The sequence below is a fragment of the Puntigrus tetrazona genome, chromosome 14, assembly GCF_018831695.1.
Source record: "Puntigrus tetrazona isolate hp1 chromosome 14, ASM1883169v1, whole genome shotgun sequence".
In the NCBI taxonomy this organism is placed as follows: Eukaryota; Metazoa; Chordata; class Actinopteri; order Cypriniformes; family Cyprinidae; genus Puntigrus; species Puntigrus tetrazona.
In genome coordinates, this window is record NC_056712.1 from 11,251,491 (window position 1) to 11,275,544 (window position 24,054).

At 37.8% G+C, this 24,054-nt stretch overlaps 2 protein-coding genes across 3 annotated transcripts; one reads left to right on the forward strand and one right to left on the reverse strand.

The window, feature by feature from the left end:
- Positions 1-126: 126 nt before the first annotated feature.
- Positions 127-8,247, reverse strand: hars (histidyl-tRNA synthetase). 2 transcript variants are annotated; one of them, XM_043257353.1, is made up of 14 exons: positions 8,089-8,227; positions 6,856-7,137; positions 5,891-5,980; positions 5,683-5,802; positions 5,501-5,596; positions 5,025-5,150; positions 3,963-4,070; positions 3,328-3,426; positions 2,198-2,291; positions 1,958-2,085; positions 1,252-1,524; positions 736-852; positions 503-649; positions 127-340 (listed from the first exon to the last, which is right to left on the reverse strand). In XM_043257353.1, exons 2-14 carry the CDS (start codon positions 6,964-6,966, stop codon positions 287-289), a joined length of 1,563 nt encoding a protein of 520 aa, XP_043113288.1. In that variant the 5' UTR covers positions 6,967-7,137; positions 8,089-8,227; the 3' UTR covers positions 127-286. The 2 variants fall into 2 exon arrangements, with proteins under 2 accessions (XP_043113288.1, XP_043113289.1); XM_043257354.1 differs by lacking the exon at positions 6,856-7,137 and having other exon boundaries at positions 8,089-8,247.
- Positions 8,248-8,865: 618 nt separating this feature from the next.
- trappc11 (trafficking protein particle complex subunit 11) lies at positions 8,866-21,873 on the forward strand. The gene is made up of 30 exons (XM_043257349.1): positions 8,866-8,989; positions 9,414-9,637; positions 9,770-9,939; positions 10,432-10,502; positions 10,590-10,704; positions 10,905-11,004; positions 11,291-11,364; positions 11,445-11,541; positions 11,915-12,048; positions 14,150-14,297; positions 14,387-14,480; positions 14,829-14,908; positions 15,172-15,250; positions 15,332-15,386; positions 15,492-15,637; positions 15,719-15,780; positions 15,898-16,030; positions 16,317-16,447; positions 16,539-16,694; positions 16,797-16,984; positions 17,164-17,312; positions 17,873-17,994; positions 18,083-18,202; positions 18,392-18,457; positions 18,655-18,811; positions 18,908-19,019; positions 19,210-19,301; positions 19,992-20,125; positions 20,761-20,928; positions 21,085-21,873. Exons 2-30 carry the CDS (start codon positions 9,434-9,436, stop codon positions 21,124-21,126), a joined length of 3,399 nt encoding a protein of 1,132 aa, XP_043113284.1. The 5' UTR covers positions 8,866-8,989; positions 9,414-9,433; the 3' UTR covers positions 21,127-21,873.
- Positions 21,874-24,054: the final 2,181 nt, after the last annotated feature.

Sequence of the window (24,054 nt, forward strand, 5' to 3'; positions counted from 1 at the left end):
AATAGTGATTTTATACCAAGATTTATGGCTGTGTTAAAGAAAGTCACACGGATGTAGGCATGAAGACTATGTAAATGTAGAATGCGGCATTAGATATGCCTGAAATTTAAGACAAGACAACCAAAATATCTGTTACTCATTTATTATTAGATCTGACGTAATCCAAGCACATTTTAAAAGAGCAGGCAATGAGTTGAATATTTTCTCCTTAATGTCAATGTTTGATAACTGGCGTTTGGTGAATGGGTCCACTGTCATCCTCCGTCTATATAGTAACTCTTTAAGACTACAAGGTCCTTTTTTTGATCTCATCCACCAGATCCGCTCTGGGCACATCAACCTAGAGAAAACCCAAATATTAGTGACTTAAATTTATAAACTTTTAAAAAATGCAACAAGATTGTGTGACAATTGTAGCCTGTTTGAAACATTTAGTGTGGAATGGATAAAATGGTTTTCTAATCGGTTAAAATGGTTTTTGAATGGCATGTGTAAAACTGACTTCTTCTCGGCTGGCCACGTTGCGCAGTTTGACGACCCCGTCTTTGAGTTCTTGTTCTCCTAAAATGGCCACCAGTGGAATCCCGGTTTCCTCACAGTGCTGCAGTTGGCTCAACAGCTTTGGGTTTTTCTTATACAGAACTTCAGCCTGTAGCACATAATCAGTCAGAGGTCCACAATACAACTCCATGTTCATTGTGGTTTTCTTGAAACGAGATTCAAGCATATACAGACCTTGATTTCGGCGTTCCAAAGCTCGCTCGTCAGTTTGAGTCGCTCTTCTAGAAGGTTCTTCTGTGCTGAGGCCACCAGCACTTGAGTCTCGGTGGTGCGCACCTTCTCTGAAGATGTCTGGAGGAGAGGAGAATATTCCACTTTTCTATTTAAATACCTCATATTAAAACACAGTGGCACCATTCTTAAAAATGTAAAAATACATTAATTGCATTTAAATAGCATAAAAGAAATCTAAAAAATACACAATGTTTAAAAACCATTAAATAATTCAATATTTTAAATGAACCATTAATAATTTTAAATACCATTCATATTAAAATATAGAAGCTCTGTTCTAAAAATGTACTTATCAAATTTTATGTAATTTATTTTAATAATTAAATAAAAAATTTAAATTGACCTGTCTAAATGTTTAAAAAGCATGAAATATCTAAAACTATACTTCAAGTTTTTTTGTTGCAAATACCATTTTAGATTATATTTAAATGTATAAAAATAAAAAAAGTCACTCACCTCCGCCTTCTGCTCCATGATGGAAAAGATTCTCTCGATCCCAATGCTGACGCCAACACAGGGCACCTTCCTGCCCTTGGGGTCAAACATGCCCACCAGACCATCGTATCGCCCTCCACCGGCCACGCTACCAACGCTCACGCCAGCCTCATCCGCCCCGTTCTGCTCGGTGGGTGTGGACACCGGCGCTGGGATGCTCTGGGAGAGAATGGCTTCATAAATCACACCAGTGTAGTAATCCAGTCCTCGAGCCAGGCTCAAATCAAACACCACCTAGAGAGAGAGAGGATTTAAAAATTAATGAGGGAAAACCAAAAGAACAAGACTGCTGCTGCAGACAGTGAATGGGTGTGAAAAAAGAGATCATGAACATGAAATTATAACTGCATTTACTGAAATGAAACACCCGTGTAATAAATTTTATAGGGTGTGTAGTTCTTATATGATGGATCATAAATAAATGTAAAAATAAAAGGAAGATGCATGTGGAGCACACAAAAAATAATCAGGTGTGACCTGATACATCATTTTTTTTCGAGTTAATTTTGTTGAGCTTTTTTGTTTTAACTAGCTATGATAAGTGAGAAAAAGTTAAATGCAATTATTTTATTCAATTAGAAAAAAAATGCAGAGTATAAGCATTTTCCCAACACACCTTTTGTTTAGTATTAAGGAAATTTCTTTCGTGACATTCTTGACCTCTGACCTTATCTGTGACCTGGAAGAGCTCCAGGTAGCTGAAGAGCAGCTTCATATCTGTGAGCCCAGCGCAGGCCTGTTTGTTCTGGGACAGTTTGGGGTCCTGAAGCAGCCGCTCTGCCAGATCCTTTCCACCTGGAGGTCAAAGGGGTCAGCAGATGCAGAGAAAACACAGCTGGTCAAGTTAAAAAAACTGTAGGACTGTAGATGACTTTGTAATGTGTGTGCGTGATGAATCTCTACTCACCCTGCATGCTGACATACTCCCCGATCCTATCAGCCACATCCTCTGAAAGACCTTTCTCATTCACCATCTCCTTTTTCACATCCTCCCAGGCCATCTACAAAACACAATGAGCTCTTCAAACCTTAAACTAGGGCTGGCTTGATTGAAGAGATCAGCTGATCATTTAGGAGATCACAATAAAAACTTAGGAAAGCCACTGTTCAAATGTTTATTTCAGCAACAAACTGAAATTATAATAATTATAATTAAAATGTTTTAATGAAACAAATGATTAGAAAAAACGCTATAGTGCTATTTTAAATGTTTATACAAAGCTTTTTTTTTTTTTGAAAGCTGATTGAAATTAAAGATTGTGTTTATTAAGAATAATTGAAATGCACTGCATTGAATCGCAATCAAGTTAAATGAGAAACTTGAATAGAATTGATTCTTAAAATTATGCGTGTGCATGAATAGTCGAACATTTTAATATTCGGTCTGCAACTATAATAAAACACTATTCAAATTATGTGTTGACTTGCTGGCCATAATGCCAAGTTAATAATATTTAATCACAGAATGTCATGATCTTTTACTAAAAGATCTGACAAAATCAAATTACTTCTGATCAAATTAATTAGTGAAACTGATTCATCATAAAAGTACCACCGCAATGAGAAATATATATGAAATTCAAGGTCGACTGAGGAAAGGCAGCTGTCCATCACTGCAACTAAACTCTGCTGTAAGACTGAGTCAAAAACAGAGTTTCTGGTAGCGAAATAAACTTGATGCATATATAAAGTTTCCGCAAGGGAGAGTGTTTTTTTAAATCTGTATGAATACCCAGTTCTACCTCACATGCTGTGTATTATTTCAATTACCAGGTTACTTTGCTCACCACTGACTTCCATTTTTCAGGCTCTAAACGTCAATAGTGACCAAAACAGCCTTGTTACAAACTTGCTTCAAAATATCTTCCTTTGTGTTGGCAAGAACAAAGATATTCATACAGGTTTGGAACTACTTGGGTGAGTAAATGATGACAGAATTTTTTAACTATTGCTTTACGACTAAAATCCAGGCGTTCTCTTGTATCAGAAAGCCTTCCTCCAGTCACCTAATGCTAATGCTCAGGTTTGGTTCCTCACCTTGTCCAGTTTGTCCACTGTGGAGCAGATTGTGCGGAACTTCTCATCAGGAACGCCGCACACGGCAAACATCCCATCTAGAATGCGTCGGTCATTCACCTGAAACACCACAACAGTGACTGCTCCACCTCGAACTGACAAATACACAACGACAGGCTCTACAAAGACTAATGACCACAGCCGCTCCTGAAATTTTAGGCTTTCCTATCAGACAATGACTCTGCAGGAACGATTTAGGACAGGCTTATGAAGGAGGCATAACAGTTTAACGATCTATAACAAAACAGAGAGATCTTTGGATTACAACTAAGAGAATAATGAATTACTACAATACTAATTTCTCACTAGAAAGCGTACAAAGATGGTCAAGTTGGTTCGACCATGCAAATTTTGGATGCCATCTTTATAATTTTAAGATCCACTGTCACTGAATGAAATGTACACGATAGTGGGATTATCATAAGTATAAATACTTCTATGCTGCCTTTAAAAATCAATCAAAAGCATCTCAGCAAACAGGATGTGACATGCTCAAAGGAGTAGGACGTGGCATGCTGCCTTGGGGAAGCAGCTTTTTTCAGCTTTCAGACACACAGCCCATAAAAACTGCAATTTTCTGTTGACCAGCAACCAACCTTGATACGAAAATCTCCAAGATCTAATTCATTCAGGATCTCGTAGACAATTTTCAGACATTCTGCATCAGGGATCATGGCATCATATTGACCTGCAATATCGAAATCCTGCAACCACAAAGTTTCAAAATTATTCACATACATGTTAATAATAATTACTACTAGTACTACAAGTAATAATATGAATAATAGCAGTAACATTTTATAATAACTGAATCTTCAGGTAAACATCAGTACATTTTCAGTACATCCTTTATAAAGCATTGTCCCAACATTAATAGTCATTCATAAGCAGTTACTAGTTATCTTACTAACAGAAAAAATAAACAACAAGATACAGAGAAAACTGTTTAAAACTGGGAATATTAATGTAAAGGTTTTTTTTTTTATATGTACTGCTTTTAAACATTTACAATGTTACATGGTTTATTTTTACTATTTATTTTAATAATTGTATGCCATTTAAAATCATTTGTTGAATTTTTGATAGGTTTTTTTTTTTCATCTTGAAAAAATATATATTTCTGTGTTCTTTATCCCTCTCTGTTGTGTTTAACGTTTCTGTTTAGAAGATAAATGAGCCTTTAAAGCTTCTTTGTAAATGGCCCTTACTTTACACAAGCTCACAAAAAACAGACGGCTGGCAACTACTAAATGTTTTGTAACTACCTGTCTTAATCACGAATTACAGCGTTTATTAACACACCGAGCAACTATTATCATGTTTCTAAATAATAAGAGTTACATTTAAATAGTTTATTATTCAGTTATGTTTTCTAAATGATCTCATGAACCATTGACAAGTCACAAAATAATTGGTTCGTAAATAACGTAATGTGATTAATAATTTGATAACCTAATAAATGAAAAATTCATTATTAATAAAGTATGAAAATACAATTACATTTATAGGTGTACGTATAAACTGCTTACTAATGCCTATTAATGTTGGAGCAATGATTTATAAAAGGATAAATTGGCTATTTACTAATGCTTAACTGCTGATTACTTTAAAGTGTTACCATGATAGCTTATATATTTATTTTAGAGCGAGGTACTCACACATTGGTAGAACTCCCTGTATCTGCCCCGGGTCATGGCCGGGTTGTCTCTGCGGTACACTTTAGCAATATGGTAGCGTTTAATGTTGGTGATTTTATTCATTGCGAGATAGCGAGCAAATGGGACCTGAGGAGAAACAAAGTCAAGGAGCCAAATGCTGACAGCACTGTTGAGTCTTCAAAAGAAAATGCTACGCAGTTACGGAAAGATTGCACACGTACATTTGGCCGATCTAAAACAGCTTTTCCAGCAATAATAAAATCGTTCAGATTTTAGAATCACAAATAATACGCAGTGATTTGTTTGTCTGCTGATGCTTTTTCCGGCTTTCAGAAAAATGTCCCTTGGAGAAAAATGGTAATTTAAGTCTAAATCAAACAAGCTAAGAGATGAAAATCAATCTGACTTTGCCCACCAGCTACGTGCCATCTGCAAAAAGATTGAATATTTGATCAATAAACATGTCTGATAGATACAGTGAGGTCGTATCTCAGAGACAGTAGCTCTCCTCCCTGGTCCTTCAGATCGTAGATGAGTTTGGAGTCTTCTCCGTACTTCCCCGTCAGTGTTTCCTAAAGAAACAAATAAACGGGTTCGTTATGGTGAACTGATGGGTAATTATGAGATGCACAAATTAACGTGAAAATGCAAAAGAGACCTTCAGCTCAAAGACAGGGGTATCGATGGTTTCAGCACCATGACGTTTAAAGCAGGTGATGATAATGTTGAAAACCTTTTCTCTGATAGCCATTTGCTTGGGGTTATAGTCCCTGGTCCCCTACAGAGAAGAAATATAAAAAAAACCGGCTCACTGCCAAACAGCTCACTTCAAACAAACCCGTCTAAAACGTCAGTTGTTTATATACCTTGGCTGTCTTGAGAACAAAGACATGTTTTCCCTCATCTCCTCCCAGCTGGGCTTTGAGCTGCAACAGCTTGGCTACTTCTTCATCAATCTGAAAAACAAACAGTACAGAGTTTTTACCTTCAGAACAGTAAAAAAAAAAAAAAAAAAAAAAAAAAAAAAAAAAAAAAAAAAAGCAGAAACTGCTTCTGGGCGATTCATAAAATTTGAAATGCTTTCAAAATGAAAAAGGACCCCATTTTTGTGGATGTATTATGCCCAATGCGATTTTTTTTCTTCCTGAAAATAAAACATATTTTTACCCTGATTGTATGTCTTTAATGCAAAATATCTGAATACATCACAGTGGTATTTGTCGTTTTTAAATTAAATGACATCTAAAAGCTGTGTTCTTATTATTTATCATTTATTATGCTGTCCAAATAAGAGGATTTTAATTTTTTTCTGCCTAAAGGAAATCAAAATTATTAGGAGTGGAAAAAACTGATTTCAATTCACCTGTTATTTTCTCAGCTTTTCAATACAATTTAAAATAACCATTTTCTATTTTGATATAGGATAAAATGTAATTTATTCCTGTGATGCAGCAGCTGAACTTAGCACATTAGAAAGATTTCTGATTTGTTTATTGCTATTAATGCTAAAAAAAAAAAAACTTAATTTCTTGCTATTATCAATGCTGTCAACATCTCTGCTGCTTAATATTTTGTAAAAACCAAGATCAATATTTTCTTTTGATCAAAAATAAATTATTTGTAACATTACATATGCCTGCACTGTTACTTTTTAACAATTTAATGCAAAATATTATATTGAAAATATATATTTTTTTTTATAATATTTTTTTGTCATTTAATTACAAACCCCTTATAGAATTTTATAAACACTAAGAAATGACATACATATTAGTCTTAACTTTGAAGTGAAATGTGACCTGCTACACTTTTAGTACACTGTTGAATGTACCTGTGATGGAGTCAATCCAGAGGAGAAGCGTAGAAATGGCCGGTTTGCAGCACACCGACGGCCCATGAGTCCAGCACACAGCCGCATGGAGACCAGCCCGAGAGCATTCATTATGCATAGTCCAAACACACGCCAAAAATCACAATACCGTAGAGTCCAAAAGCAGTCAAACCATCCGATCACGCAAACAGCGAGGATAATCCAGGTGTGCGGCGATGGCGATGGTGGTATCCGCGTCAACAAGCAGGAAGAACAGGAGAAAAGTGGTGAGCAACCCTGTCACTAGGGGCATCACGGCAACGAGGAAGCAAAACATGAGAGGAGGCCGTCAAAAACAACCTGCATCCCCAAACTGAGCTAGAATCATGCCAAACCTCTTAGATGAGCACATAAACCGTACTACGGCATTTTTAGCTCCCCATGAAATACATCTGTAAATACATTATGAAATGCATTCAGTTATAGTTTATAGTATATATTTTTTATTTTTGCTGTTTTGCACATTTTATATTTTGTATTTTGTATATTTTATACAATTTTCTTTATTATCTGTCTTGTCATCGTGTTGCACTGTAGAGTTTCTGTCACTAAAACAAATTTCTCGTATGTGTAAACATACCTGGCAATAAAGTGATTCTGATACTGATTGCTGTAGATTTAGACTGAAAATGACTATTGAGTGTCCAGTGAACTCATTATTATACTTCAGTATGTACAATATGTAAAAGATATATTCAGCATGTAAAGACCCATAAACAGTGGCACTCTTTTACATACACTTATTATGGGTCTTTACATTTTCATTGCCCTGTGATATAAATATGAACCATACATACTGAAGTACAATAACTTCAATCACGTGATTTGTCACTGGAGTCATTTTCAGTCTAAATCTACAGCAATCAGTATAACTGAATGCATTTCATAATATAATTACAGATGTATTCATTCATCCATCCACATACAGAAATTATGTCCACCATGACTGACAGATTGCATCAGCTGGCTAACATTTAACGTTAGCATCATGCCGCATGTCTACACAGCATAGAATCCATTATTGAATTACGACAATGGAGTAAAAACAACAAAACAGATCATAACCGGTCATGCAGACGAGACGTAAACAATTATGATGTCCCATTTAGGTGCATGAAAGATACAGCAGGCAGCCATTGATCACACCATGTGTTCCGTCATTACGCTCTGAAACGCTTCACATCTCATACTGACCTGATCTTTACTCGCTTTCTCTGATTTCAGTTTCCTGACGACCTCTCCTTGTGTTTTAATCGCCTCCTGTAGCTGTGCTTTATCGGCCATGGTGCTCCAGACAACCGACGGTGAACCAGGGACGGAACTGCAGCTGCCGCGGCGCACACGTTAAGCGTCACTGCGCATGCGCAGATCAACAGGGCCGCTAATAGAAAACAGGGAACGATTCAACCTTTTTTTTTCAATGAAGAGGATAATAACTGTTGTTATTATTGTTTTATTGTTGTTATTTAAAAGGTAATGAAATTATGTTAATGCTTGAGCAAATTTTAAAAAATATTTATAATATACGCCTATTCTTAACCTTTTGTTTGACGAAAGAAATAACATATATTATTGTTAATAATAAAAATAATATCATTATTATCCTTGTTGTTGTTTAAAAAATGTATACACTAGTTCTGGCACTGTGATGTTATGGTGGTTGTCATTAATTAATATTTTTCTGGATTTGGGATAAGAAATGAATGTGTAACAGTGAATTTATAGGCATGACAACAACTATTACAATAACTCTCAATTACTCCATCCAGTCTTAAATACTTGTTGTTTAAAACGGTATGTGTACATGTGCTTAATAGAACCTCATTAAACAAACACACTTTCAAAATATTATTCCTCGTCGAGAAGTGTCACCGGTGTAGTTTTAAAATGAGTCTGTGAAGTGGCTGTAAGCGCAGCGCGCGTCCAGCAGGTGGCGGTAAAGAGACGCGTCTGCTGTGCGCGAAAAGCCGGCAAAAGAAGAAGCAGTCATATGTCATGAAGAAGGTGGGGTTCAAATTATAAACAAGAGCTGTACATAAATGTAACGTCAGGCCAACCTGCTGGAAACCGATCAAAACACTACTTGAAACTAAAGGTAAACACCTCCCAGCTTATATAGACTAATATTTGCTTTAATTTGTGACATCGCTGCGCGTAATAATATTGTTTAGAAGGCTGTTACAGAGCGTTAGCTTTAGCATTGACAGAGTAGCATCAGCTGTCACGGGTGACAATTGAATAAGTCAGATGATTTGAGGTTTATCCTTTGACGGTTTGCAAACTTGATTATATGTTTTACAAAAAGATTCATACGTGTATTTGTACGTGTGTCGTTTATTTCCTGTCTCGATATGCCGAGGTTTCTGTTGTTCAAGCCGTGGTCTGCAGGATTATTGAACATGAACCTTCTGTGAATCCAATGAACAACCCATATCAAATGAGTCTTAGACCAGCATATTGTATTTGCCTCTCAATGCAGTCCATCCTGACTTGATTTGTGTTTATTTTGTGCTGGTCAGGTGGTCTGTTCGCCGGCGTCATGAGTCCGGCTCAATGGGATCTTCCTCCAGAGCTGTGCTGCAGGCCCATGGCCTTTGTGGCTCTGACAGGACTGGATGTGGTCTATAATGCCATCCACAGAGCCATATGGGATGCCTTCTGTGCTAACCGGCGTGCAGACAGAGTGCCCATCTCTTTTAAAGTTCTACCCGGAGACCACGAGTATCCAAAGTGCAGAACCAAGGTGAGACAAAGGAGCTTCTAAACATATAAAAAAATGCTTTATGCTTAAAAATAATTCTTTTAATTTTGGAAAGTCAACTGTGTTGAATTAGTTTGCACATTTCGTAGCTAACACATTTCTTTTTCATGTTAGAGAACGTCATATGAGTGGTACATTCCTAAAGGGATCCTGAAGACGGGCTGGATGAATAAACATCTGAACCTGGTGCCTGCGCTGGTCGTGCTGTTTTATGAGCTGGACTGGGATGATCCACAATGGAAGGAAAAGCAATCTGAATGTGCAACCAAAGTGGAAATTGTCAGGTATAATTTTATTAAGAGGTCACAACGCTTCATTTGGTGTTATTATTAAACTATTTAATAGTTCTTGGTTACTGAAGTAAAGCTGATTTAATAAATATGGATATTTTATATGTCAAATAATTTGCAGAATAACTAAAACTAAATAAAAAAATATTTTGATAAATAATATATATAAATAAATGTATTTTATAAATAAATACAAATAATAATAAAATGGCAAACACATAAAAGTTAACAAACCAAAAATAAAATTAAAAATAATTCAAAGCTAAATAGTAATATTTAAAAAAGACAAACAAATAAAACCACATCAAAGACACATTTTAACATTTGCTAAAACTGAAATATAAAATAGGAAGATAAATATGCATTGTTTAATTTTTTAACAGAATCCAAAACCCTTGGTTGAATAGACATTGAAATAAAAATCAAAGTGTTTTTTTTTTTCATTTTGTTGTTTGCTGGTGTGTGAGTTATATCTGTTTCTCACAGGACAAGTTTACAAGGAAGAAACACAAAGGTCGCTGTTGTTTTGATTCAGAAGAAAACTCCTCTCCCACCAGGTATCACAAAACTGAAAAGAATGTTCCAGGAACTTTAGTATTTATCTTGAAAAGATGTTGATCTGTGATAATGTGTTTGGGTCTCAGGTGAAGATCTGGTGGCATCTGAGAGGGCATCTGCTCTATGTGGTGCCTGTGACCTGTCTGGGAAGTCCCTGTTTGTCCTTCCTCATACTGACCACCTGGTGGGATACATCATTAGGTCAGAGTCTCTCCAGATATAGAGTGTGTTCATTATGCCTGATGCACCCATCCAGATCTGTCTTTGTATGTGATGAGGTCAAAAACAACTGGCTGGGTTGCTAGAAGAGATCAAATGTTTGTTTGTTTTTAAACAATATAATAGTCAATACTAATTATTTTTGTATTTGAGTGTCCAATAACAAATATTAATGCCTGCAGGTTGGAAAATGCGTTCTACGAACATGCACAAACCTACTATTATAATGAGATCAGGAGAGTGAAATCTCATAAGGAGTTCCTCAATAAAACTACACACCAGGTAACCAGGAGCCTGACTGCAAAAATAAAACCTGAATTTCTTTAAAACGCACTTTGTAATGAAGTTCCAAACACTCAAAAGAGGCATTGTGCAAAAAGCAAGAAATTATTCCTCAGTTTCTTTTGAATGCATAGCTTTCATGAAGATTATGGCATGCAGTTGCCTCTTTCTAAATAAGTAATTAACAGCTGTTACTTGTAATGTGGTTCTTGGCTTATTAGTCATCTGTTAAGTGTGGTACAGCTCAACTTGCTCTATAATAACCTATGAATGCTGTGAAATCTAGTTGCTGTTTGTCAGGCACCAGTTTAAAATGGGCTTCTTCAGTGAACTTAAGCAGGACACTCAAAACGCTCTCAAGTAAGTGCTGTTAACAGCAATTTTTTCACTGCCACATTAATTTGTAATAACCTGTACACATTCCATGTGCTGTCTTACAGATATTACAGGACTGCTTATAGCCTCGTTCATGAACTCAGAGCTCATGAAACCAACATGCTTGAGATCAAAACCATGGCTGGATTCATTAACTACAAGGTGAACTTGATTGAAGAAAGTGTGAATGATGCATGTTTATTGTTTTGAGCAGTTTATATATATTGTCAATAGTTAAAAAAAAACACACATTTTTTTTACTATTTAAATTTTTGTCGTTTTATATCTATATAATTTGCATTAGGTTTTAATGTTTTTTTTGCTTAGTTATTTTAGAATTTAAATGAAATTAAAAAGAAAATGAGAAATGTTGACACTGACAGTATGAGGTGTCATCTAAACAGCTTTAAACGTCACACAGGAAACTGGTCAGAGTAAATTTCCTGTTCTCATGCTTTTCTAAATAGCATTGTCACATTCAGTTGTTCAGAGTGTACCTCTTTATTGAGTGTCTACCGGTTGTCTTCTCTCACAGATCTGCAGGCTCTGCTTTCAGCACAACACCCCCCTGGATGCCATCGCTCAGTTTCGCAAACACATCGACCTGTGCAAGAAGAAGATCGGAAGTGCTGAGCTGGCATTTGAACACACAGCCTGGATGTCCAAACAGTAAGATTCAACCCTGTCGTATGCATACATTTTATTATTTCATGCTTTTGGACAAATCAGGATTTTAACTGTTTCAGTGGTTTTAAAGGGTTTGAAAATGTTGTCGCTCTCATGTTAATGCCATGTGGTTCAAATTAGATGATGTTCTGCCCGTTCTATAAATGTGAATTACTTTGTATTATTTTTTTTTATTGAATATTATGCATTAAAATAATTTTTATTTATTATTGTCAGTAATTTATTATTATTAGTAGTAGTGGTAAATAAACCATAGTCGTCTACTGAAAAATAATGAGAGATCTTTGGATCAGAACATTCAAGGCAGTTGTCAATTTTTATTTAGAATACAGATTCTTTAAAATCACACTGGCAGCTATCTAGCCATGCCCTAGAAAAATTTTCATCAGGAAATGTGCATGTTGAGTAAGTAATGTTATTAATGTTAACAAATATTGTTATTTAAAATGCAACTGACATTATGAGTATATAATGATGTAAGAACAAAACAAGCGCACCAACTGACTCATTGCACAATGTTTTTTGGGCATGTTGCTCAACAAACCTGATACTTAGTGAGAAAAGTGTAGAGAAGTGTAGAGACCCACAAAGGCCTTTGTGACCCATTCCCCGGAGACATGGAATGTCATCTCTCTGGGTGGGGAAGGAGCCCGAGTTAGTGCGGGAGGTTGAGAGGAACCGACTAGAGATAGTCGGGCTCACCTCCACGCACAGCTTGGGCTCTGGAACCCATCTCCTCGAAAGGGGCTAGACTTTCCACTACTCTGGTGTTGCCCACAGTGAGAGGCAGCGGGGTGGTGTGGGCTCGCTCATAGCCCCCCAGCTTAGCCACCATGTGTTGGAATTCACCTTCTAGTAACTGTCATTTGTGCCTATTGGCCGAATGGCAGTGCAGAGTAACCGGCCTTCTTGGGGTCTCTGGAAGGGGTGCTGGAAAGTGCTCCAAACGTGGATAGTGGCATGATTGGGAAGAACCTGATCTGAACCCTAGTGGTGTTCTGTTGTTGGACTTCTGTGCTAGTCACGGTTTGCCTATAATGAACAGCATGTTCAAGCATATGGGTGTCCATCAGTACACGTGGCACCAGAACACCCTAGGACAGAGGTCGATAATCGACTTGGTGGGTGTTTCATCTGACCTCCAGCCATATATCTTGTACACTCGGGTGAAGAGATGGGCGGTACTGTCAACTGATCACCACCTGGTGGTGAGTTGGATCCGTTGGCGGGGGAGGAAGCTAGACAGACTCGGCAGGCCCAAATATCTTCAACTCCCACCTCCGGCAGAGCTTTGACTGTATCCCAAGGGAGGTTGGAGACATTGAGTCTGAGTGGATCTTCGATCATACAGGGCTGCCCGGTCCCTGTATGATCGTAGCAGGAGCTTGGTTCACATTGCCGGCAGTAAGTCAGACTTTTTCCCAGTGCATGTTGGACTCCAGCAGGGCTGCCCTTTGTCACCGGTCCTGTTCATTATCTTTATGGACAGTATTTCTAGGCACAGCCGGGTGCCGGAGGGGGATTGGTTTGGTGACCACAGGATCTCGTCTCTGCTTTTTGCAGATGATGTTGTCCTGTTGGCTGCATCTAGCCAGAACCTACTATGTGCACTGGGGTGGTTTGCAGCGAAGTGTGAAGTGGCTAGGGTGAGAATCAGCACCTCCAAGTCTGAAGCCATGGTTCTTAGTCGGACAAGGGTGGCTTTGGTCACCTTCAGGTTGGCAGGGAGTTCTTGCTTCAGGTGGAGGAGTTTAAGTATGAGTGATAGCAGAACGCTGCCAATGAGGGGGAGGAGAAAAGTGATTGAGATTTTTGATTGGTTGGTGAACTAATAGTGTTTTGTTGTTGTGTGAGTGTGATCAGTAACGCGTGAATGCAGCATGATCTGAATGCATAGAAATACATGGAAGTGAATCGCCGTCATTTAGAAATGAGAATGCAATTATGTATGATTCAAGATCATTTTTTTGGTTTTTTAGAATTATCTATTTTATAATTAACTTGCAAGGTGATTCCACTGATTGGTGACCTCTAGTCTTGTTTTAAACATGCGCTCATTTACTTGTTTCTTCTGTCTCTGTAGGTTCCAGTCATTTGGTGATCTCTTCGATGAGGCCATTAAACTGGGCCTCACCGCTATTCAGACCCAGAACCCAGGGTTCTACTATCAACAGGCTGCTTATTATGCACAGGAGCGCAAGCAGCAAGCGGGGCAGCTCTGTAGTCATGAGGTACTGCTACCCACAATGCATTGCATCATTAACGTCATCTGAGATTATTTCAGTTTGTGATGCAAAATCTCCCATTCTAACTGTTACAGCCAGGTGTGGGCTACCCTGCCTCCGACCCATTAGAGACCACCTCCGGAGCTCTAGACTTTTACGGACAGAGACCTTGGAGACAGGGACATCAGAGTGAGTAATGGCCTAAGAGGATCTAGAATTCTGAATCATATGAATCCTGTCCAGAGCATGTCATGTTTCATTCCAAAATCCAAAGAAACACACATTCTATAACATTACATTAATTCACATTATTGTAATGTAACAAAAAGTCAGATTTTTACTTGACCTTTCAGTATCACGGTGGAACACAAAATAATGTTATTTTAGAACCATTTTTGAGAAAAATAATCGTTTTTGAGATTAAAAATACAGTATAATTTTGTTGTCAGAGTTGTTTCAGTCGTGTATAAATATGAAGCTTGCCTTATCCAGGTGCTATGAAGTCTTATTTCTGACCCAGTGAACTTTAATCCTCAGGCATTGATCCTCCAGATTCCGAGAAGGAGAAACAAGGCATCCAAGCTCTTCAAGTTAAAGAGAGAGATGTCCCTCATTCGGTGGGATATTCTTAAAAATGTTTTTGGTTATCTGTGAATTTGAATTCAGTCTCATGTTTTAAAGTGCAGATGTAAAGGTTAAGAAAGTATTGCATTCTAAATATTGAAAGTGAATCAATCATGAGTAGAGCACAATAAATCATTCTAAGAATTTTGTTTAGGGCCCAAAATGTTGTATGTTTCTGAAGGAAGTAAAGCATTTTACAGATAAGAAAAAAAACTGTATTTTTTTTCTAATGATTGTATGTGTGCGTTTCTGTCAGGAGCTGATCATTGCTCTCCTCAGCAATGCTGTCGCTCAGTTTAAGAAGTACAAGTGTCCTCGAATGAAGAGCCATCTCAGTTAGTCCAAAAACACACATATTCATATGCCAGATTTTCTGTATTTAATTGCAAAGTAAATCATTAATTTTCCCTCCGCAGTGGTTCAGATGGGAGAGGAATATTATCATGCAAAAGACTACACCAAAGCTTTAAAGTGAGTTAAATTCAGTATACTGCAAACTTGAAGTATATAAATTGAACTCTGCTTGTGTCAGTGACTTGCAGCTGTACATATAACTGCTGTATTCTGACTCCCCAGACTATTAGATTATGTGATGTGTGACTACCGTACAGAGCGCTGGTGGTCTCTGCTTACGTCTATATTGTGCACGGCTTTGAAGTGCTCCTATCTCATGGGTCAAGTGAAAGACTACATCACCTACTCCATGGAGCTCGTGGGCAGAGGTACGCGAACACCATATTTTCACTCTCAGCTCACCTCAATCGAAAGTTACTGCATAAACAGGTGTATATGTCTGTGTTTAGCTTCTATCCTCCCTGAAGAGCAGAAGTCCAGGATTGAGAAGAATCTGATTAAAGTGCTTATGGTATGATTGGAAACATAGCTCACAGGGCTGACTGAAAAGAATCATATTTACATCTGAAATAAAGTTTAATAAAGATGTAGTGTTTATGATGCTGACATTTGATTTTGTGATTGTCAGAATGAAGTCCCAGAGCCTGAACCAGACTGTGACCCGGTGTCTGTGAAGACAGCCCAGTCTCTGTGGAGTGACCGCATCTCTCTGGCCGGCAATAATGAGTTCACCATTGAAGTCCAGGACTATGTGCCCTTTGGTAAGCTCTCCAAGAATATTCAGTTTCCAGCCTTTTGGGCTTATCGATCATAATCATCGATTTGAGACCTAAATAATTGCATTCCTTTTCAGAATCATTTTCAGTTTTTTTTGTAACAAATATTTTAAGTATCCTTACTGACTAAAAATATGAATTTCTTTGGAAAAGATATCTCACTGACCCTGAACTTTTCAAAGGGTAGCATATATATTATAGATGTATGTATGTTGTTGCTGTGCTGGATTATTTAATGCAACTAAAAAATATTTTCCTGTTGTCCTTTCAGTTCAGTGCAAAGCCAAGTTCCTGTCCCCTAGTTTCCACATCGATGAGCCTGTCCAGCTACACGTCTATGTGAGAGCTGACTGCCCACATCCTGTGCGCTTCTCAAAACTATGTGTCAGCCTCAGTAACCAGGTACAGCACACCTAACAGACACAGACACACACGCACGCACGCACGCTCGCGCGCACAACTCCATTGAACACTGGCTATGTTTGAATTGCAGGAGTATAACCAGTACTGTTTGCTGGAGGATGCCTCTAAAGGGAAGGATATTCTCGAACCTTCCACCCAGGAGAACATGTGTCTTGTCCCCGGCAAAACCCGCAAATACTGCTTCAAATTTGTAGCCAAAACAGAAGACGTTGGAAAGAAGATTGAGGTGAAACATATTTTTTTAGTTCATTTTAATTAAACAGATTTATTGGTGTAACTAATCACATAATATGTTTTATTTTTGTTTTGGTCTGTATTTGTCTTTTAGATCACAAGTGTGGGACTCATGTTAGGCAGAGAGACAGCACGATACGTCTATCTGAACTGGCGGGGTGGTTGGGGGGATGCCGCCTCTTCCCATGAGACTTTGCAGGCGTCCCGCTCCTTTAAGAGGAGGACACGCTTCCCAGAGCAGCAGGTGGATTGGGACACAGTTACTGTACAGTCCAGCACTATGTAAGTAAAACAAAAATATATATTAAAAATCAGGAAATCTTACATCATTGTCAATACAGAAATATTTAGACAACATGAGATCAAAATTAACCTTATTTAATTTTTTAATACATGTTACAATAAACATTTCATTTGGATACAGTTTCGAAAATACTAACTGTCCCATCATGCCCTTTTAGGATCATCTCCAGAGTGCCCAAAATCTCTGTGCAGCTCACTCATGAGCCTCCAGCACTGACCAATGAGATGTACTGTATGATTGTTACGATCCAATCAGAAGAGGACACTGTGGCCAAAGACATCAAACTTACTGCAGGCCTTAAACCAGGTACATACTGTGCTATCTGGAACAAAAATCACACTATGTTCTAGTAAACAGTTTTTACATTTAAAGAAAAAGTGTTTACAAAAGTAATAGTAAAAGACATGATTTGAGGACATGATATATTGTACACTGGGCAGAGGTACTTTAAAATCCTACCATTCAAATGTTTGAGGTTGGTCTTTAATGCTTAGCAGGGCTGCATTTATTTGATAGAAGTAATGTGTAAAATATTATTTCAATTTAAAATAACTGTTTTGTTTCAAAATGTAATTTATTCCCATCGTGAACTTTAGCATCCTTACTCAAGTCTTCAGTGTCACATGATCCTCAGAAATCATACTGATTTGCTGCTTAAGAGACACTTCTATTATGAATGTGCTGCACAGTCTTTCAGTGCAAATCATGATAACATGTTTTTATGATCATTTGATGAATAAAAAGAAAATGTATCTATTAAAGAGATAAATCTGGTCTCGACTGTCAATTTTGATAGTTTTAATTGCATCATTGTTCAATAAAAATACTTCTTCTGTATCTGTGTTTATTTCTATTGTTTCAATTAGGTCAGGATGCCAATCTCACACAGTCAACCCAAATCACACAAAACGGCACTGAGGTGTGTGATGATTCTCATCCAGCCCTGCTTCCTGACATTCCTCTCGGAGATCTGCAACCTGGACAGAAGGTACTGCTTTATGGTCACAGAATAAATCCGATCTTCAACTGATCTTGACTTAAGTGTAATGTTGTGTACATGTCTTCTTGTGTATCAGATTGTGAAGCCTCTGTATATCCGCTGCGTGAGCACCGGACCCAGAATATTACTGTTTCACGTGGCTTATTCTGTGAGTGCCACGGTCGAGGGCAAGGACATCACCTGCAAGTGTCACAAAGTACGCAGAATCCTAACACCCTGTCTTCAAAACCCATGCAATTGCTTGTTGAATGCTACGGAAAGATTTTATAAAGATTATGTCAGAGCCAGACATAAATGTCACCCCAACCTATTTTTTTGACGCATAATCGATGCACCAGTGTTCAGTTGCATTCAGAGATGTATTATGTTTGTTCTTCACCTGCAGGATGAAACGGTTACATTAGAAACAGTTGTTCCTTTTGAAGTGGCTATGAAATTTGTGTCCAGCAAGGTAAGAGCTGCCCTCCCTGTACACTTGAGTAATATATTAACACTTGAGTCATGAAAATTACTTTTTCATTCATGGAACACAAAAGGATGAATACGTACGTGAGGATTAATAAATGATCGTTAAAAAATAAATGGTCTTTTTAAAAACACATAATTGTAAGGTTGGTACAGTTTTATGTGTGTGTATGTGTGTGTCAGTTTGAGCATTTGGAGCGTGTGTATGTGGACATCCCCTTCTTGTTGATGATGGATATTTTGAGCGCGTCTCCGTGGCCGATCGAGCTGGTGAACAGTGAAGTGCAGCTGGCCTCCAGTATGACTGCCATCGATCAGCCCCAGAGTCAAGTAGAAGGAGGTGAGAGAACTTCATTTCTGATCATGGTGGGATTTTTTTTTTAGAAAATACATTTATTTAAGGGCTGACCGTGATTCATTTCTGCTGTGTGTCCAGTCACGCTTCAGACCAGCGAATGTGCCAGTGAGTGTTTCCTGCTCAAATGTCCTCCTGTTCAGAACGGCACCAGTACTGTGGCATCTGGACAGTACATCATTTCCTGGAAGAGGTGAAGGCACTCTATGTACTCTCACTTTTACCCCGTATATTACATGCGAGTTCTGACTTTCCTTTCCTCATGCTATTGTCTTTAAGCCATTTTAAATGTGTATGTTCATAACATAAGCTTAAATAAATGCTCATAACAAATTGTAAAACCACACAGTTTTGAATTTCCTGTATTACATTTTTTAATCCAGAAAGTCGGCGTTTGCTGAGACCTCGGTGGTGCGAACGGTCATTACTCTGCCACATGTGATGGTGGAGAATATTCCACTTTATGTCCACGCAGGTCAGTCTGTTTCTATGTTAAAATCAGTAGTATAGATTGAACCATCTGAGACAGTCTTACGTGCTTTCTCAGTCTTGTAATTGAATCAGTCTATCCTCACTTAAGGTCCATTCATGCTACGAATGATAACAATAATTACAACTATAAAGATATAAAAAGTATACAATTTTAAGGGTTCTCACATTTAAAACAGCAGAAGACGTTGCATTGAAGCTCTGCATAGTACGTGTTGTGAAATAAAATTACCTCACTTTTCCAGTGCTAGTTTCGACAACATCATCTTGCCTCCTTTGTTGCAGTGTAAAAGACTCTTGTTGGGTTTTTTTTCCCTACTACATTGACCATGTTAGCTAAATTGACTGTTAGATCCGATTACACTAGCTAGTTTCACTGTTTAGATGCACTCAAAACATGGCATGCTGACACCTGCTGGTTAAAGTTGAAATTAATCCCGACTCATGCAGGTACGAATACAATTTCTTTCCCCAATAGCCAAACTCTTTAAGCACAATGACAGATTCTTTTGTCTAATATACCCAAACACCAAAATTATCTGTTGGAATTTTGTAAAATGAAAATAGGCAGCAGGTGGAGACCATTTTCATTACTTCGAAAAATGCAGCGCACATGCTCGGAATAATGTATTTATAATTGTTATCGTAAACGGACCTTTGCTCTCTCGTGTTCTAGAGCTGCCATCATTTGGTCGCGTGCGTGAGTCGTTACCTGTTCGATACCATCTGGAGAATCGAACCGGGCTGGTTCAGGATGTCGAGATCAGCGTGGAGCCCAGCGATGCATTTATGTTTAGTGGACTCAAACAGGTCAGGGCAGAAGGTGGCTTCTTGTTTCATTCACATTCCGATCATGAATGAATAAATATTTATACATCATAAATAATGCATTTATGAATAAATGAGCTTTCAGTTCAAATCTGAGGGTGCAAAAAATTATTGAGAAAATCACCTTTCAAGTTCAAATGAAGTTCTTAGCAATGCATATTACTAATCAATAATTACTTTTGACATATTTAATGTAGGAACTTTAGAAAATATCTTCATGGAAAATGATATTTACTTATTATTCTAATGATTTTTAGCATAAAAGAAAAAAATCTATAATTTTGCCCCTTACAATGTATTTTTGGCTTTAACTACAAATATAACCATGCTACTTATTGATTTTGTGGTCCAGCATCACTTTTACAACATCTGGATGTATTTTTCCCTTTTCACATTTATTTCAATAATAAAGAAACTTGATCCAGAGTAAATTCACTCACAACTAATCTAAAGGTTTTTGAAAGCTAAATAGAGATTGAAGCAAAATTGTCTAAAGCAATTTTACACGCTCCTTATCAACAAATCAACATATTTCTTTCTACTACCCTACAACGTCTGTTCCACCTGCCGCTCATTCACTCAGGAGGTCTCGTTCTCATCCTGTGTCTTGCGTTCAGGTGCGAATGAGGATTTTGCCCGGTGCAGAACAGGAGATGTTGTATAACTTCTACCCTCTGATGGCGGGATATCAAATCCTTCCTCAGCTCAACATCAACCTGCTGCGCTTTCCGAACATCTCCAACCAGCTGCTGCGTCGCTTCCTGCCTTCACGCATCTTTGTGAAGGTAATATTTTTAAAAACTCCTCAAAGAATTTCGTCTATCATCCGAATCTTGATAACGTTGTGTACAGACCAGCTCAGTTCGAATTAAAAAAAAAAAAAAAGTTTGTGTGTGAGAATGTTTTAAGTGTGTAATGGTCGCTGTATTGTGATTTCTCAGCCTCAGGGCAGAAATGGAGACATTTCCATAGAAGCAGCGTGAGGAAGAAAGGAGCACATCTCCCAACTCGGAAGCGTTGTCATGGATACTGTTGCAGGATGAAGGCTGAACATTCCTCGGAGAACACGTGTTTACAGCTTTATGATTTGAACTTGTGAATGAAATATTATGGATTTCAGTTGATTTTGTTGCGCCTACATTGTTGTTAAACAAGACTGAATAGATGTTCGCATAAAATTTGTTTTTTAAATAAGAGATTCCATCTACAGTACTCCTGTTCTTTAAAATCCTAATGAGAATAACTTTATAACTAAAACGAAATAACTGCTAAATAATGTTAGAAATCATTAAACTGACTTGTTTTGCCTCATTGTCATGAAGCTGTTGGTTGTTGTGGCCCTTAAGAGGTGCTCTGTGATTGGACAGAAATATAGATAATCTCACCGTTTAGATACAACAGACGTTTGTGCAGTACTTCTCATCAGCCTTATCATTTCGAATTTTACTTTTGAGGAGAACTATTCCTTTAAACTCAATTTATTATGTATGCTACCTGACATTTAAGTAAGAAAAATACATTGCAGGTGCTATACAAACCTGTCGGGTTCCTATAAGGCAAAACAGGTATCAGAGTTTGATTTTGTTTCCTAGGTGATAAGTCTCTTTGTTCTCGTATCCTCTTTTACGGCTCACAGACTTGGAAACAAACCAGGCTCCGTGAGGTTATGGCTACTTGCTTTTTCAGTCACCCGACACTCTTTGGCTTCCATTAAACATATTACCTTACAATGCTGTGTACGCGTGTGAGAGTTTGTTTGACAGGAGGAGGAAATGACTGACTGAAAATTGTCAGAAGAAAGCCCAGATTCCTTCAAATCTGTCTAAATTTGTAAAACCATTGTTATAAGATATACAAAGCTCTATTGGCATGAAAATAGATGAACATCGCCAGAGAATTAATGATATACACTGACAATGTGTCTGTTTGCAGGGCCTCACAATGACACTTGGGATTTGATTTCTGTTTGGGTGAATGTCACAAATCATGTCAAGCTATCAGGGTCATTTTTCACCCTAACACTAAGGGAAAAAAGAAACAGTATTTTAGAGAAATGAAGTATATTTTAAGCAACGCTTGCCACAGAATTCTCATGAGAATAATGGAAAACTATTTCAATTGTTATTTCTAACTATATATCATCATAGTACTCGTTTTATATTTATGCTGATTTAAATGAAAATTATACTTCTTAGTATTAAGTTAACATCTAGAAGCATTATGGTATTGAGAATTTCAGGGCTTAATTGTTTTGATTAAAAAAATGTCTCAATTTTACAACCCTAAATCTTAATTCTATGGAGGTTGCCCTACACCGACCCTACAACTAAACCTACCCCTTACAGGAAGCTTTACATTTTCAAAATTACACCATTTAGTATTTTTCAAGCCTTTTGAATTAAAGGGACATAAGCAGTGTCCTCACAAACCACCTTCAAATTGTAATACCTCTGTTATACCCATCTCATTAAACAAATTTGTGTCCCCATAAACCACAAAAACCAGTTCATTGTATTGGATTTGCACTTTTCCTTTAATTAATAAAACAAGATATGCGCAGGATGTTTGTGTGATTGTGGCTTGAGCTAAGATTTCAATGATAACCGCCTCCACGTTTACCGAAACAAAGGGAAACTGTTGTGGAGTCAGCAGGCAAGTTTACCATCCTCTTGCAGGTTAGCGACATGCTCGCCGTCTTCATACTAAAGCATTAAATTACACACCACCTGTGGCTATTATGAAACAGGAGAAGCAAATAGCACAGCGGAGACATGTTTACATGTCTGAGCCTGAGTAAAAAAAAAGACAAAAAACCCCCCCAAACTGTCATCCCTCTCTTCTTGCTGTAATAGATATCCCTTGGTAGTAACATAGTGTGACTTTCATTAGTCTGCATGGTGTAATTTCCTTGAAAACTGTGTCAGGATTTATATTTGTGAGTGGGGCCAATATAATGTTGCTGTAACAAAGTTGAAAGCTTTTGTCTTTTTTCTGTTGCATATGGATATCGCATCGGGCATTAGTTAGCTATGAATATTGTGCTGTATTATATTGCACAATAAAGTGATGAATGGCGGTGACAGTATCGGTTTCTGCATAATGGTACACTGTATAGCCAACCGTGAACATCCACATAAAGGTTAACCACAAGAGACAAAAAAAAATAACTGTTCATCTTTCAGAAAAATAGATTTGATCGTTTTGTTGAAATTTGAGTGAAAGTGAGCATCGATGTATTCACAGATAAAGTGGGGAACGAAATTACCCATAAACCAGTGCGCTCAGGCCTCGGCGAAAGCGGTACGGCAGCTTCGGCTTTGGGAAGCTGAACTCGTTTTGTCAAACGCTGTGTACTTCAAAATAACTTTACATAATCATTTTACAGAGCCATTAACAAGACACGCGTGGAGCCGGTGAATCATTTAGTTTCGAGTTTTAATTACTGACAGCTGACAGTCAATAACGGCCATCTGAAACTTTCAAGCAAAACTATGACTTGGAATACGTCGCAATTATCGAGTAAATCACGTATATGGTGCTTTCAGGCTGCATCTCAAAGACTGCTCATTGCCACTGCATTGAAAACGCGCTCTGTGCGCGTAGTTATTTTGTGTTTCGCTAAAAATAAAATAAAAAAAAGTTATAACGGTTCTGGAACGGTATGAATGTGAATAAATAAAGAGGATCTTTATTTTTGAGTGGGAATCGCGCCTGCAGTACCTCGCCTCCGCCGTTAGAGGGCGTCACCACGCGAGCTGCGGGAGCTTGAAGGTAATAACCTGCTTTACACACCGTAAACCACACAGGCATCGTCACGCACCGGCCTGCAGGGATCCACCGCATCTCGACGAGCGAAAAAATAAGACGAGGAATCCGATTTTTCCCTTCGACGCCAACCCGTTTTCCATCCA